Genomic DNA, 16892 nt, shown 5'->3' with positions numbered 1-16892 from the left:
AATTTGTTCAGATTCAACCTCTGCATTATTACGTTTAAAATACAATCAGATAGTTGATGCACATTCTATTAGAAATATTTCATACATTATTCAGAATAAAAAATTTGATTGTTGAATTTGTGTGGGTTCCAGCACATATTAGAGTAGAAGGAAATGAGAGGGAAAAGGCAAAGAGGGTGTGAGGGACCATACTTAAATTAGGACAAACGGTGTTCAAAAATGGGGGGCAACCTTCATTTAATAGTGTCAAAAATAGTTTTAACAAAGGCTCAAAAGCAATACAAAATAGTTTAAATGATAAATAATATGGATTTGGGCCCACCTCAACTGAGGTCAACTGAAGAGGACCTAACTCAAAGAAAAAACTGACCTCCTGATGAAGAGCATAGGCTGCTTAAATAGGGATGGAATAACCTAAACTTTCCACATAAGGGAGGCACAATATAATAGATAAGCAATAAATAAATAAAAAAGTCCATACAAAACTAAAACATAAATAAAACAACTCTATCTTAGCACAATTCATTGAATAAGGTGACAAAATAAATAAAGTAAACTTATAAAAAAATCCCCCCTCAGTTCTTGGGAAAGTGGTTTGTTCCTGGATGCTTCCACCTCCAGCTGATCTGCATTTGCAGAACTATGAAATTAGACGAACTTTGTGGTGGAGGTAGAAGGATCCACCACAGAGGGCAATTCAAAATCCTATTAGGAAAGAGTATTATTAAAGAAAAACTGATGGAAAAATGGCAACAAAAAAAGGGTGGGATGAAGAAAAAACAGGAAGTTGGTTTTATAAAATTCAGAAGATAGTAGGAAAAATAAGAAATGGAAGATGAAATAGAAAGGAGGAGAGAGTGATAACAAGGTTAAGATTTGGGCATACAGGACTTAATTATACACTTTTCCTAATTCAAAAGCAAACTACTGGCAAATGTGATTATTGTGGAAAATATGAAACAATAGAACATGTTATACTGGAATGTCATAAATATGAAAGCGAGAGAGAATATATGAAGAGAGAGTTTGAATGTATTAAGAAAAAGATGAATTTATTAGATATTTTGAGGAAGAATTTGGGAAGTAAACATATACAAACAATAATTTTATTTAAAAAAAAAACTAAATTATTCCATAGAATTTGATTATAGAGAGGATGACTGTTTGCATGATATGAATACAAAATTATGTATAAACATGTAGTTTTTTGTTGTTGTTGTTTTTCGTTTTCCTTTTTTTTCCCTTAGAAATTATATATATGTTTATTAAGTAGATAGTCCATCACGAACCACACTACATACCTGTAAGTGGCGGTAATGCTACTAAATGTTTGTTGCCAACCGCCAATAAATGAAGAAGAGAAAAAACATCAAGATAACTGCTAAATGTAATATTCTTTCCATAAATACACATATAAATGTTCACACTCTTTTAAGCAGATAATAACAACTGTTTTTTACTTTTATATTGAAACATCCAAGCATTACTTCCTACAGAAACTTTACTAATGAAAATGTCTAATTTGTTTCTGGTTTTAGTCATGTTTACGTTTATTTGTTGAGCTATAATAATCCCAAAAATAACAAGTGACTCAATTTATTTAAATTCTGTATATGTTTAAAATAATAAATCTAAATTAATGTGAAATAGAAAAGCATAGAATAGAATTCAATCTTATTGTCACGTACAAAGCAACAAAATGTAGTTTGCATCTATCCAAAAGTGCTATACAGGATATAAATATTTAAATGTGTGCAGAAACTATGTATGGAGTAGAGAGTAACTGTAAGATGCTATAAGATAAATTAATATGGAAGCTATATACAGAAGATTCTTAGTCATCCAGGCCATAATCATTCCAAAAATGTTAAAAAACAATCCACTGGGCTTTGTTTCTAAGTTTGAAGACGTTTCGCTTCCCATCCAGGAAGCTTTTTCAATTCAAAATGTCAGAAATATCATTGAGTTCAAGGCTTTATACAAGCCTTTATACTAACCCTTCATATTAGAGATGGAAGGCCATCCCACCTGAGAGTACAGGTCACAGTGATGTCATAGCTCTACAGTTTGTGATGAACCTTAATTAAGCATGGTAAACAGAATAAAAAATGGCAGAGACAGGGCACTTTTTTACTTCAAAAGAAAAACGTATCTTACTATGAAAGAAGAAGCCCAGTTTAAGTTTTAATTTCTTAACAAGTTTATCAATAAAAAGTTTGAAGGTGAGGGAGTCATCAATTCCAATATGGATATAGATTATATATATATATATATATATATATATATATATATATATATATATATATATATATATATATATATATTAACAGGGTTATAATGTAGGATAAATAATGACAGCGGATAAAAGATTTACAGGTTATATACAGCTATAGTTGAGAAGTACTTGTAAGTGGTGATGGATTGGATCTGTAGGTTGTTGTGTCTGTGTGTGTGTGAGGACAGTCTATATGTTATTGTTGTGTTATGTGTACGTTATGTATGTTAAATACGTTTTAATAAGTGAATATTTACCATATTAAATTATTATTTACCATACATGTGCATATTAAGCTTCTTTTCCCCTGTGGTTATCAGTTTGTCTTCAGCATATGATTGCAGTGTGATATGCACCTAAACATTCGGCCAGGGTTTCCTTGATGACCGTGGTACCTTCAGGTACCTGAATTTCTATTTATGATAGAACGAGGTCTGTGGAGAACTACAGTTCTCTTCCTGATATATGGGGTCAGACTTCCTTCGCTTTTTTTCCATGATGTCACACAAGGAACAGTTTGAGGTGTTGCCTCCTTTTGACTTGTAAGCTAATCTATCAGAAGCTTATAAACCTAAGAAATCCACATGTAGGGTTTGCCAAATGTTTTAACCCGCATATATCTTAGTGCGGGCATAATTCTGAAGCGGTCTTATAAAAAAGAATTTTCTCTTAATTTTGACATTTAGACAATATTAGGTTTTTCTTTAGAACTGGCCTTAAAGGATGAGTTTAGTCGGATTTAATGGAAGGTGGTGAGAAATAAAAGTCATGTCTCTTGGGCCATTTGAGACAAGTTCATTTTTGATAACAAACAAAGTGTGAGAAACACTCAACAATCCTTTATTTTCTTCCATTTTTAAGTACAGTTTCACCGTAGAATGCCAACACAGTATATACGGTAATCAGTCAGTATCTCATGCTCAGCCAAAGGGACACCTTTCTTCATTTAATGTTGAGTCCCAAACAGAGTTATTGCTAGAAAGAAACTAGAGAACATTTTAAAGAAGAGGCTTGATGGAGCCAAATACAGTCAAGAGAAAAAATATGGTTTTATCATTGATGTCGACTTAAAACTGAAACAATGAGACGTGGTTGGGCCATTGCATCTGCTGGGTTCACTTTTATATTATGAAGAGGAATAAATGAAATATTCTATATTTTTCACGCTTTTTATGATGTGAGATTCATGATACCATCTTGTAAACAGTTGAAGATGATAGATCCAGGCTTGGAAGAGTTGCTGCTGCAGGAATATTCAAGGAAAAGTCAGAGGTATTAAGAGGTATTGAGATTACTCTGTGCTAAAGTACAGATTATTTACTTTTAAATGTAGATGAATAGTGATGCCATAAGGAAATCTAACAGTCTATAGTCGAGATGTCCTACTTTTAGTGCAATAGACGTCCAGAAAATGAAAAATTAACAACCAGAGTGCGACTGAGAATAATCCTCCCAAAAAACTCACTTTAATACAGTCCATAAGGAGACAAAATAAGTCTTCTGTTTGCTTATTAAGTGAAAGCAAAGGGGGAAAAAAAATGTCAAACAAAAATTATAAATCAAACCCCAAAGTTTAGATAATTGCAAAAAAATATATGTCTTTCCTTTTTTTGTCTGTAACCTAAATCATTAATATAAATACTATATAACATATTAACACATTGCTGTATCTTTGAGAAAAAAATTGAAATCCTATCAGGGGATTAAGGAATAAGAAATTCAGATAGAGTCTAACTTTATTTATAAACCCCAAACTGAGTGAAAAAACATATAGTCTCCAGCCTGATCCTATGCTATAAGGCAGTAACTACTGGGAAAAGGGACACTTCTTTCAAGATTGTTATCTTACTTATGGAGCATTAGTAAAAAAAAAATGTTTCTTATATAAGATTAAAGAAAAAACAAAGTTTTAATTGAATATTGTAACACTGAAGGACACCACCTCCTCGTTTTTCAGATGACTTCTGTCTTCCTGGACATTTATTGCCTTTGTGCAGATTTTTAACAGTAAAGAGACAAAAGCAAGCGGACCAGAATTTTAAAATCCTAAGGACAAAAAGTCAAAAGCAACTTCTGTTTGTTCTCCTGAGTTGAAAAGAAACTCCAACACAACCAGCTTTAGATAAATGAAAAGTTGGGCAGACAAAACCACACCTGAGGAAAAAGAGGGTCATTTCACCCCTTCGCTGTTTCATACTTTAGGTCGTTTCATTTCTTTATTATTATTTTTTTACATCTGTCCTGATATGAAAGAAGCAGTTTACCACAACACTTTTCATAATACGTCTTATAGCTGATTATTTTAGCTAATGTCATGAACTCTTTTCACGTCATCTGTAAGAAAGTTTGTTTATGACTCCAATAAACAATCAATATGTTATATTTGCTATTTGACCACACCAAACAGAAATCAGAACCACATTCAAGGGCATTAGGCATATAATATATATAAAAACACAAACTACAGCATAAAATGCACAAAAATATAAACAGAAATAAGATTTAAATCTTTTTTTGATTTACCAAAGTACTGTTTTAGCATAGAAATGACTTGATGAATCTAGCATGACTCAACAATAGTTTGTAAGCAGCTGCAAACATGGAAAGAAACTGAGCAGGGACCGCTCTAAAAAGTTTATAAAGGGGCTGACTGAAGGGGACCACTATAATATTCATAATGTTATGATGCATAAAGGAGTGTTTGACCAAATGAAGTCAGCTATGGCCATGGTGCTTTTTTTTTAGTAGCACCCCTGAGTTTGGGATAACATGGCAGCGTTTGGAGGTATGGAGGTAGAAACGGGCGAAGGGGAAAACTGACCCATAGCCAAGAAAAACACAGGGTCCAATGAGTCACAAGGAGCAGCTGAATGTGTCCTTGTTCTGTAAAGCTTCTATCCAAAGGAAAACCCTGAAGATCATCAGTTAAGACAGGCACTGAGGCACGAGTTCAGGTTTTAATTTAGATAAAGTATTTCCCAGAGAAAGGTGTTTTTGTTAACAATAGGAGTTCAACTTTCTTCATTTGTAGACCTTTTGGCTTGCAAACGATTCTACCTGAATGCTGCCAGAATTTACTTTTTTTTATAATCTTTTTTGTGGCGACTCATATGCAGACCGGGCTTGCCACCGAGTGCTTTTAAATTCCTGGGAATGGTGCCGGTTTGTTTGGTCTCCATTAACTGATGCAGCATTTCTCCTAAATGAAAAACATATTAAAGGTAATTCTCATTCTATGAAGCTATAAAAGCGATATAAACTTTTCTATAACTGCTTCTGCCTTGGATGGCAAAGATCATCACTATTCAGCAGCTTTTAGGACCGTTTAAGTTTTTTTTTTATGTTTTTGGAGTTGCTTATCTTTTAACTTTGGACCTGGTAATTCAATATAAGTATAATGAGCTCCAAGCTTGCACCAAATTAAAATTAAAAAGTTGCACAAAGTAGGATTTATTTATGTTCCTTCAAGGACATTTGATTTTGAAATGTTTTGAAGCATCAGTTGCAAAATGAGTTTATTAACAGTCTCTATTTCAAACATCGGCCTTTGAGGTATTTTAGGTAAACAGTGTTCTAGCAGAGTTTCTTAAAATGACCTCGCAAGTTCTAAGATGGAACTAAATACTGTATTTCAATTAAAATCATAAAGCAACTTGAAGCTGTAGTTTTTTGTTGTTTTTTATGTACGCTTCATTTATTGTGAGGGAAGGATTGATACTCGGTTCATACATATTTTAGTCCCACTTGAGTATTTTCAGCTGTGACTCAGTCGGAGGACATATAAACACTCGGACGAGCGGCCTCATTTACGGTCGGCCTCGGAAGATCTCGGTTGATTGGGACGCACAGCTGTGCCAAGGTCAAACTCACCGGCCTCACAGACTGAATATCTGCAGCACAGAGAGCATCTAACAGCAGTGTAAACCTAACCTCTGACACTTACTGACGTTTGCTATGCAAGTTATTTAAGTTTATATCAAAGTACATATTAGAAAAAGTATTTCCAGTAGATCCAAGGTAATTAAACAGCTATAACCAGTCTCAGTAGTAATTGGGTCAGGGTACAGAGCAATACTCGATAGCGTTAACAGTCTGATGGAAGATAACATATAAGGATGACTCTGTAGTTAAAAGCAGGAATGCTCAGACTCTAATCTGCGTTGGTCTGAGCAGCAGGGGGTGCTGCTGCTGAGGACATTAATCTGGGTGTTTCTTCCAGGACCTCCACAGGCCCCTCCCCACCTCCTTCCTCCTGGCCTTCTCTCTCCATGCCCAGAGGAGGCTGTCTTTGTGCCACAGTGTGTCTGGAGCAGGCTCTGTGCCTGCGGGGCTGCAGGAAGAGCGCTGGATCCGGCATGGCTGTGGGCTCAGCGGGGCCCAGCACTTTCTCTATGGGGACACACTCCCTAGCCCGCTCTACCCTGGAAGATGCCCTGACACTCTTACGTTTGGGTTTGACCACAGGAGAGGATGGAGAGGCGCCAGAGAGAGGGGAGTTCTGCTCAGCTTCCTGCTGGACCCCCTGATTGTTAGCTCTGGCGAGAAGTCCCTGCCTCTGTTGCATCCTCTGGTGATGCAGCTTCTGTTTGGCTGCATGCAGCTGGAAGGAGAGGTATGCTGCTGCCTCAGTTTGCTTCTGAAGCTCCGTGTTCAGGACGGTGGAGCAGTGGCTGCGGCGTTTCAGCTCCTCCAGAAAGTGACGCTCCTTTTCCTTGAGATTGGCCCTGAGGGCTCCCACCAAGGTCCCTTTGTGAACCAGCTCCTTTCGAAACTCTCCCAGAGTGTACTCCTGTTCTTCCAGACGGGTTTCCAGCTCCTTACAGCGGGCCTCCAGCATCTCCTCTTCCTCTAGTAACTCTGTCACAGAAAGAAAGCAGAACCATCGATTAAAAACAAACAACAGAGAATTTATCCTTTTACAATAAATCAATTTTTTTAAATGTTTATATATAGTTAATGTAAACTTTGTGTTGGTCTATTGCATAAGATTTTCATAATAGGTTACCTATTTCTCCTATTATTACGAGCCCAGACTTCAGTGTGTTTTGGGATAACTTAGAGCATCACTTGTGCTCCTTTTACTGCACTTTGAAATGCAGATGATTGAGGTAAAGTTCTACCAGCTTTGCACAACTATATACTAGATGTTTTATGCACATTCTTCTTCGCAAAATATTCCCACCTCATAGAGATTAGAATTATAATCCGTGAACATAACTTAAATTCGGAAATATTGCAACAGATTTCTAATTGGGTGCAGGCCTGGACTCAGTCCTAATTATTGAATACTTTATCTATTTTTTCTGTATTGTGTATAATTTCACCACTAGCTTTCCAATTTGTTAGGCTACATCTTAAATATTAAGAAACTACAAAGCACAGCCAACTGGTTGTATCCTGCCAGTTAAACCTTTAATAAAAGGTTTCTTGTCCTCATATAAGCAGAGTTAGGGTATCATTCCTTGTAGAACCACAGTGTTAGACGAATGTACATGGATGTTGCTTCATTTCTAGCCACTTTTTAGCTTCTGCAGACAACTTTAGGCTCTTTAGTCACAAAAGGCAGGGAGCTTCAGGCGAAAAGCTCTGAGTCAGTGAGGTTACATGCAGCTTTTAGAGGAGGATTATATTCAGAATCTGACTCTGACCTCAAAAATCAAAATTCCCATATTCAATAAGGAGATTTAGAAAACAAAGGTTATTAATTTAGAGATCAATTTATCTGTCTATTTTTCCCACATTTAATGATCATTCAATGGTTTTTCTTTTTGATAAATGACAAAAAATGTGTACGGTTACATTTAAACCCATAAACACACCTGTTCTGACCTCACTGGAGGGTAGAGCGTTCCTACAGATCTGAGAAAAATAAACCAAACTATCTGTTAAAGGTATCTAGGGTTTTCTCATGACTGATGATGAATTTGCCTTTTATTAGGCTGCATAATGTACCTGAAATGTGAAACACTCCATTTGAGGATTAGGGCTTTTTTGTAATTAAATATTTTCTGTAGAAAAAAAAAAAAAAAATCTAAATCCTTCCTTATGTGAACAAGGTAATTCCTTCCTGACAGCTGGGATCATGCATTTAGAATGGCAGGTAGTGTGTTCTACATTGCACACCATGATACTACCACCACTCTGTTTGATTATTGATATCAGGTTAGACAGTATACAGAATCAAAAACTCTGAGCTCATTTGAAATAAATGAGGTCTGCAGAGGATAACTTATAAAAAACAATAACTTTATAAAAATAAATAAATCCCTTTCCAAACTGCTAAACATGATCTGAGCATAATAAGCAGTGATTTGTTGAGGTTCACCACACTTGAGGTTAGATTCAAATAATTTAATAAACTGGTAATAATAATAAGTATTTTTAACATGATCTTATTCCTCATTCCCAGCAAATGGAAAGGAAGTATTTTCTCCTTAAAATGGCTGTAATATTATCCTCCCATCTCTCATACTCACTGCATCTGTCACAGACCATATCCTAACTCCTCATCCTTCCCCTATTCCACCTCATGTTACCTCTCTCCTCCCATTTTTTCATCTCTCTTGTCCAGGCCCTACATCTGAGCAGAGTAAGCAGAAACTCCCACTGGGACCTCCAGTAGAAACTGGAGCAGAAGAGGAATAAAGGGAACGGATCAATTTGTAAAGCCATTCTGAATTGATGGAGGGGGGGTTAACCTGTCCTGGAAAAAAAAGAAAAAAGAAATCTAATGACTGGGTAACTCAGCCAAGCAAAAACCTCCTTGTTACTCCAAGCACCCACACTCTGTCGCCTTTTGACTCCTCTTGTGTCTAAACTCGATGTGACAAAATGGAGCCTTTCTCTGCAGCCGCAGCTGGACATCAGCCATAAAAGTGAAGCTGTTGGAGCGTGTGGCATCTCCAGCTGTCTGTGGATCTCTCACCCTGGCAGAGCTGTTGTAGGAGCTCTCACACTGCAGAACTGCACATATGATGAAATGAATAAACCATGTGTGGCCTGTGAATGCTTTGTCAGAAGTTTTCCTCGGCAGATGCAGGAAAAAGAGGGATAAAGATATAAAAGGCATCTCTTACAGCTACAAACTGGACTGGATTATGGTCTGAAGCAGTCATACCCTCTTTAAAGAAAAATCCTAAAAGGGGAATTTTAGCAGACTTTCTCCAGACTGCATACCTATCTGGTTCCTCCCTGGTGGCTTTAACTTCAGCTCACTGGTCAGCTCTGAAACAAGAAGAAGAAAAACAAGCATTACAGAGACAAATTATGTTGCATTTTAGTTATTCTATTTATGCTCGTTGGTTAACCTCCCATGTGCCCATTAAAGTTTATAGTATATTCTCAGCAAATCTCTATTTTATCCAAAACAAGTGAAGCCCCCAAAAACTGAGGAGCAACAAACTGTATTAGCTGTCCAAAACAATTAGTCTATTGAAACGTCTTTCCACTGTTTCTATTCACAGCTATCACTTTTCATTAAAAAGAATGTCCATTTTCTGTCTCGCTTATCCCTACTGGGGTCGCGAGGGCTGCTGGTGCCTATCTCCAGCTGTCTATGGGCGAGAGGTGGGGTACACCCTGGACGGGTCACTGGTCCATTGCAGGGCAACACAGAGACAAACAGGACAAACAACCAATCATGCACACACTCACATCTAAGGACAATTTAGAGAACAAAAAACAACCTAACAGTCATGTTTTTGGACTTTGGGAGGAAACAGAGTACCCAGAGAGAACCCATGTATGCTCAGGGAGAACATGCAAACTCCGTGCAGAAAGAGACAGGCTAGAAATCAAACCAATATCTTCTTGCTGCAAGGCGGCAGAGCTACCCACTGCTACACCGAACAGCCCTTAAAATGAATGTGAATAAAAGAAAAACCCTGATAGAATAGGTAGAAGAAACAGCAAAAACCACATTAGGCTGCACTCCCTGTTACACACACTGGGATTATCCCTAAAGCAATTAAGGTTTTTCCCAACATAAAGCTGTTATTTAAACAAGCCTTGTAGAAGGAGGCAATAAACTAAAAGATTAGCTGGAGAAATTTACTTACATGATTTAGGATCATCTCAATCACCACAAGGTAAATTCTTCACTGACTAGAAAACCAAACCAGGGGTTTTGTCTAATTAGAGGGAAAAAGTTCCCATTCAGGAGGATTGATCCCTAGTGAATAGGAGCAGGTGATTTTTAAGCCGATCAGCCCAGATCAGTGATAACCTGGCCTGAAATTAAAGGTCCAAACTTTTTCCAGTTAGGTCATGTTCCACACAAAACAGTTAACCAATTATTAGCAATACTAATAAAAAGCCGTATAGTAAAATGTTGACGGGATATATTAACCATGATGAGAAGAACAAGGATTTTAAATGATGTTAAGAACAGTCACAATTACAAGGCATGGAAGTCAAATGACACTACCCTCTATTCAGAGAAATATTTGGGTTGTTTTGCTTTTAAACAAATCCCAAGAGTTCAGGTCATGGTTGGGAAGCAGAGAGTTGATAGTTAATACGGGATACGCTTTATTTTACAGAAAACACTTCAATTCATCCAGAAAGTAGAACAAATGCATAGTAGTTAAAGAATAATCAGTATCAGGACGCCGTCAGGTCGAAAACAGAATATTGAAAACAAATCAGAAATCTTTGTTTTCACGAGAAAGTGTATATTTAAAGGCTTTATAGTACACACGGCAAACCAAAGTTATTCATGTATGCAAGAAAAGAAAGTAAAGTAAAATAAAGACTAGTGAGGCAGACTGCACATAATAAACTAATCAATAGAACCTAGGAACTTGAACATGACAGGCTTATAAAATTAAGCCATCAGGGATGGATGTTTTATCCTCCTTTTAGCTAAGTCAGGGGTGCAAATACGTACATTGTAAGGTTAAGTAGAAATATATGTACTAAAATAAGACTCATGTTTTTAAATGTATAATGCATCAGACAGATGTGTTAGTGGTCCTCAGTTATTAATTGTTATTTTTAAGCAAGGGGGGATTGAAGAAAGAAGTAGTGGGAGGATCGCTGTCTGTTTCTGGCCTGTCAATCATCCAGTGGTGATTCGGAGTGTCAGCAAAGACATCCACTCAGTCAGCAAATGTATCACACACTTCAGTTCAAACCTGAGATGGGGATTTTTCCATTTTCTGGAAACCAGAAATGCCAATTTTCTACAAATTGTTTGTACATTTACTGAAAATAAAATCAATATTTTTAAAGTAGACCTTTTTTTTTACTAAAGAAACAAATAAATATAAGTGTTTTATTAAATACTTAAAAATAAAACTTGTAGGTTATTTTCTTGTATCAAATGGCAAAAAAAGCTATCCCCAGCTTTTTCTGTCCTCATGCCCCCCTGTCTTCAGTTGCAACAACACACCCACACATGCAGCTGAACAGAGACAGAGGGGAGGAATAATGATGGCACAGCAGCAAAAAAAGGAAAGGGCTGTGATATTCGGAATACCGAACTGCTACAGAACAGATATCTTCCTAATCTCTGGTTTAATAATGAGGGCTGTTTAATAACCTCAGAAGCTCTGTATTCCTCGTTACTCTCCCTCACCATCAACACAAGGCATTTATGCAGCCAATTCATTAGCTGCTTGCTGATTGCGAGGACTGAAAACAGACCATTCAGCTCACTGCAACATCCAGTAACATTTTATAGGGCAGCCTTATCTTCTGCAACCCATAACAGAGCATTAGAGGTTTTCTATTTCATCGATTCATCTTTGAATGTTGGAAAGACATCCTGAAGGACGAATCCAATGACATGCACAATAAACTATAGAGAGGAAGAAAAAAAACTAATTCAAAAAAGGGGAATTGGCCTGTACAGCTGAAGAAGAAAGCAGCACTGAGGCCTGTATGCTGATGAGGACATTTCAGGAAGCAATAAAAGGTCAGCAGTACAAAGACACAGCTGATGTTCACAACAATCTGCTCCGATCCACCTTGCAGCAACCTTCAAGGCAGCACTTTAGTGGGCTGACTGAAAACACCGTCCCATCTGTAAACACTAACTCCATCGCTTTAAGGTTATTTCACTTTGGTAAAATTAGTATCATTAAATTACCCAGGAACTTAAAAAGTAAAAGATTTAGGATAATGTTTAGAATAAGAAAATACCTCCCAATGAAGGCTTTGTCAAGATGTGCTTTTGAGACGATGAGTTGTTTTTCAGTTTCTGATAAAGAAATTTTCTTTAAGCTGCCATCAACGACCAACCAGGTCTGCAGAGAGAACCATGAGGGCCGAACCTCGTCCACCCAGGACTTGTGTAGGTCTAGGGTCAGGAAAGGGCAGCTAAAATCTCTGCAGACCTCACACATTCTGTACACTTTTAGACTTTAACCTGCAGGAGCGAAGGTTGACAATTTGATAAACAGTCAGAGTTTCCAGATCAATATGGTCCTGAATTGCACTAATCCAACCATTTTTCCCCTACTACAATTGTCATTATACTGTCACAAGTACAAAGCATTGAAACTAGCTCTCTGCTATCTCGAGAGACTGAGCTCTGGAGCTTTCCAGATATTTTAAGAGTTTTTAGAAGGTCTATTTTGATACAGTGTTTGTTTAAACACTATTTTCTTTCCAGGGCTGAATATAGAACACTTCGGCATGGGTTTGCTTTTAAATCTTTAAACAAGCTATGAAATTTTCGGTATTTACATTAGAATACCACATGAAGACTAAGAGACAAAAGGAAAAGGAACAGTCGTTTTGTTTTTTTTTATTTAGATTTTTTTCACCACCCATTACAGCTGAGCTGACCAGATGTGAGAGAGTGGAGCCATAGAGTGATGAAGGGGGCCGTTTGTAGCACAACTGGTCAACCTGGCACCAAGCCATTCGTCTCCACCTCCATCTTCCGCTCACAGACCCCTCCCCCCCATATCTGTGCACTGCAATCCTTTTATATGGATTACTAGAGCTATGCGATTAATGGACAAACAATCATCCCATCTGCAGACATCTTTCTTCGGGATGTACCGGGTTGTCTGCCCATTGGGTGACATACAGTGGAGAAAAAGAAATGTTTGAAAGAAAATCCAAAAATGTGAACCAGATGGAAATGGAAGCATGGGGAGTTGGGAGAGAAATCCATTACTCCCCTAACAGGAAAACAGCATGATGTCATCGTGGAGCCATTATCTGAGTTTGACTCATGATGATGCGGACACACTAAAAAATAGCTGTCTTTTTCAGATAGATAGATTTAGAAGCCATATGATAAGGTACTAAAATGAGTTCTGTTTTATTTAAGTGCAAATGGACTTTATGTCTGTTGACCAAACCCAGATTAATGAAGGACTCCATCTTGATTAACAAAGAGCTGTAGCAGCTAAGACGATAATACAAGGGAGACTTAAAGTGGATAAACAGACTAAATCCTTGACTGGAGGCTGAGATCATTCCAATAAATAAAATACTAAGCTTTAGTGTTATGTTTAAGGACAAACATAAAAACAAACAAAGAACCTTTCTAATTGCTAAGATGTTTTAAAAGCATTAAATCTAAACTAAGATATCTACTGTATCTGAAATAAAATCATAATTTATGTTTGGGCAAAGCATTACAGTTAAGCCCAATATTACTGATAGTTCTATGAGGTATAGATTTAAACTGTATTTCTACCAACATTTTTTTTTTTTTACTAAATAAGATTATTCAGATTGAGAATATGTGAAGGAAACCAAAGATTAGGGTGATAGAAAAAAAAGCATTCCAAAGCTTACCAGAATTTCACCATTGTGGGACAATAGACGGATTTTTGTTGGGTTTTTTTTCTATTTTAATCACAAAGATACAACAACACTTAACACCAAAAACTAAGTGGTTTGCTAAAAAACTGTTTTGCTATCAAACGCAGCCTACAGTGTTTGTTTGCAAAATTTTGAAAAAGGAAAACAATATCTTTGACACACAATTGTTTTCTATTAAAATATAAATAAAAACCTTTACAAAGAAACAACCCGCAAAAAACAAGCTAAAAGTTCCTCTTTAAATACACTCCAGAGCCTTACTTCTACCCACATATAATATTTTGTAATTATTTTTACACATTTTAGTATCTTCAAAATGACATGATCTTGTCCTGTCAGGTAGGATCTTCTCCTATCTGCTTAGCTCTCTCCAGTGCTTATTGTCGTTCATCAGATTCACCTGTTCCAGTTTGCTATTTAAGCTGCCTGTTTCTATCCATCGTGTGTGTTATGTTTCTGGCCTGTCAACTAGTATTTTCATTCCCCTCCCCCTTCTGCTCTGTGCTGCCTCTGCTCAGCCTAATTGCTCTCACCTGTTTGCCAGCCTTCTTAAGCAGGCCTCTCTCTAGTTGACAGTGCCAGATTGCCTGAAAGCCTTGGCTAGTAAGCATCCAGCATTTTTCGGTCTGTCTACCTGATCCTGACCTTTTTCTGCCTCCTGATTTTTTGAGCCTGCCTAGCCCTTGTTGGATCTGTTTTCTGTGCCCTGACCTTGTCCCTGGATTCTGTTTTGGATTCTCTGAAAATCTGATCACCTGGCTCTGACCCTGGACCTCCTTTGACCAAGATACTCTGCCAAGCCTCAGTGAGAATTCTGTCAAGCAACCAAAGTTTTCTGGAACCAAGACACCCCACCTGGATATTAAGAAAGAGGCTTTGGCTCCCCTGATCCTGAAAAACCTGCATTATTCCCTCAATAAATCTTTTAAAGTTATTTCCTGTTGTGTTCTGGTTGTTTCTGGGTCCTCAGTCTGAATCATAACAGTGTGAGATTATTCGAGGCCAGAGTGAAAGTTTTCTAGCTATCTGAGACTTTCTGATTACCTGATCCTGACCCGTTCTGCCTCTGAACAACTGTGCCTGCCTGTTTCTGTCTAAACGGTTTGCCTGAACTGTCTTTGGACTCCTGGACCTCCGATCCTTCCTCTTCTGATCTGTCATATAATTTTAAAAGAATGGACAGAAGATGCAGTTTTGCTTTATCCAATTTGGATGGATTATCTATTGTTTTTATAAACTTTTATCAACAAATATGCAGTACATTGCCTAGGGCATTTTGGAAAAAACTGCCCATCTATTTAAACATTTATTAGAATAAAAATGTGGATTTAGGGTGACTACACCTTTAAACGACTCTTATTTTTTTACATAAATTGATGTGCTATTCTTAGAGAGTTCCCCTGATATTTTCTATGAAAAAAAAAACTTTTAGATTAACGGATTTTGTAAAATCTAAATCTGCAAAGGGAAGGAATAATTTGGGCCATTACCGCATAAATCACACTTGAGATCATGTCATGACAGCCATGACTTAGATGGAGTGGAATATATGATAAAGAAAAGATTAACTATTAGAATGACATTTCCCCAAATCATGTCAGTAAATCTATTCTGTATTCATAAGTATGTTCATTGTTCTCTTTGACCTAATAGGCAAAAATAATAAAAAAAAAACTATATATATATATAGTTTTGATGCAAATTAGTAATTCATAAATATATACTACTCAAACACACACATTTATAGGTAAAGTGTTATAATAAATGATATTGTAACATAGAGGTGTACATTTAAAATTAATACCTGAATCTAATCCAAAATAAATACAACTGAAGATTTTAAATATCTTATAATAAAAGGTAAGACCTGTTTGTGGAAGAAATGTTCCAGATCAAACAACTTTGGATTGTTCTGAAGATGTAAAGTAATATAAGAAGCTTTATGCCTCCCTCACCTGAACAGCGTTTCTGCAGGGAGAGGATCTCCAGGTGCAGGCCGTGAAGCAAAGTGAGGTGCTCCTGTCTGAGGAACACCATGCTCCTCTCCACACTCTGGAGCTGATGAGACAGGCGGCTCTCCTCCCCCATGGCTGCAGGAGTCTGCAGGGACCGAAGGAGGGCTAATAAGAGGTCGGCTTTCAGGGCTTACCACTTTGTGAAGCTTCAGCACCAGCTGCTAACTGTTTCCACAGAAGAAAATCTGTTCAATCGAGGCCACATTGATGCTATAAATAAGATGACCAGTGCTCCTCCCTGCCTTACAGTCTTACATGGAGAATATATACTCTTTATATTAATTTAAGGAATGAAAGCCCGGACCCCCCAGTTTGTACCCAGCCACTAGCATTCTAATTCCTTTTTCTTAAACAGGTATAAGACAGAGATATTTAGCATAGCATTAATTAGAAAATTGGCCAAATTTGAAGGACCTACAATAATCTACAGTTTTTTTTAGACAGGACAGCTGTTCAATCAATCACAAGTTGCAAAAGAAACACACTTCTCAAAGAAAATCACACACAAACCAAAACCTGATGGTGGCGGCATCATGCTGCGGGACAACCTGTCGGGATGCGAAACTGGATGAAGCTAAACTGGTGGAGACCTAACCAAAAGGACTATTCTAAAAGGGCTGAAAACAAATGCACAGCACCACCTTTCAGATTTTTAGCGCCTCTTATTTTTATTTTTCCACAACAACAAAAAAAACATTCTCACCCTATCAGATAAAACACCAGTAACATCCAGTTAGATTTCTAGCATAATAACAAATGAAAAGCTCGGAATTCATGTAATTTATATTTATATGACAGCATGCTGCCACAGACCATAC

General features: G+C 37.1%; 1 protein-coding gene across 1 annotated transcript; it reads right to left on the bottom strand.

Annotated features, from left to right (window-relative positions):
- Window positions 1-5704: 5704 nt before the first annotated feature.
- On the bottom strand, window positions 5705-16183 carry si:dkey-54n8.4 (coiled-coil domain-containing protein 92). The gene is made up of 3 exons (XM_038284019.1): window positions 16015-16183; window positions 9452-9499; window positions 5705-7132 (listed from the first exon to the last, which is right to left on the bottom strand). Exons 1-3 carry the CDS (start codon window positions 16145-16147, stop codon window positions 6426-6428), a joined length of 888 nt encoding a protein of 295 aa, XP_038139947.1. The 5' UTR covers window positions 16148-16183; the 3' UTR covers window positions 5705-6425.
- Between the last annotated feature and the right edge of the window lie 709 nt (window positions 16184-16892).

This window comes from Cyprinodon tularosa, unplaced genomic scaffold (genome assembly GCF_016077235.1).
Source record: "Cyprinodon tularosa strain WSP-4 unplaced genomic scaffold, ASM1607723v1 ctg198, whole genome shotgun sequence".
Lineage (NCBI taxonomy): Eukaryota > Metazoa > Chordata > Actinopteri > Cyprinodontiformes > Cyprinodontidae > Cyprinodon > Cyprinodon tularosa.
Note: the sequence above shows the minus strand (reverse complement) of the source record. Positions and strands in the feature narration are given on the sequence as shown.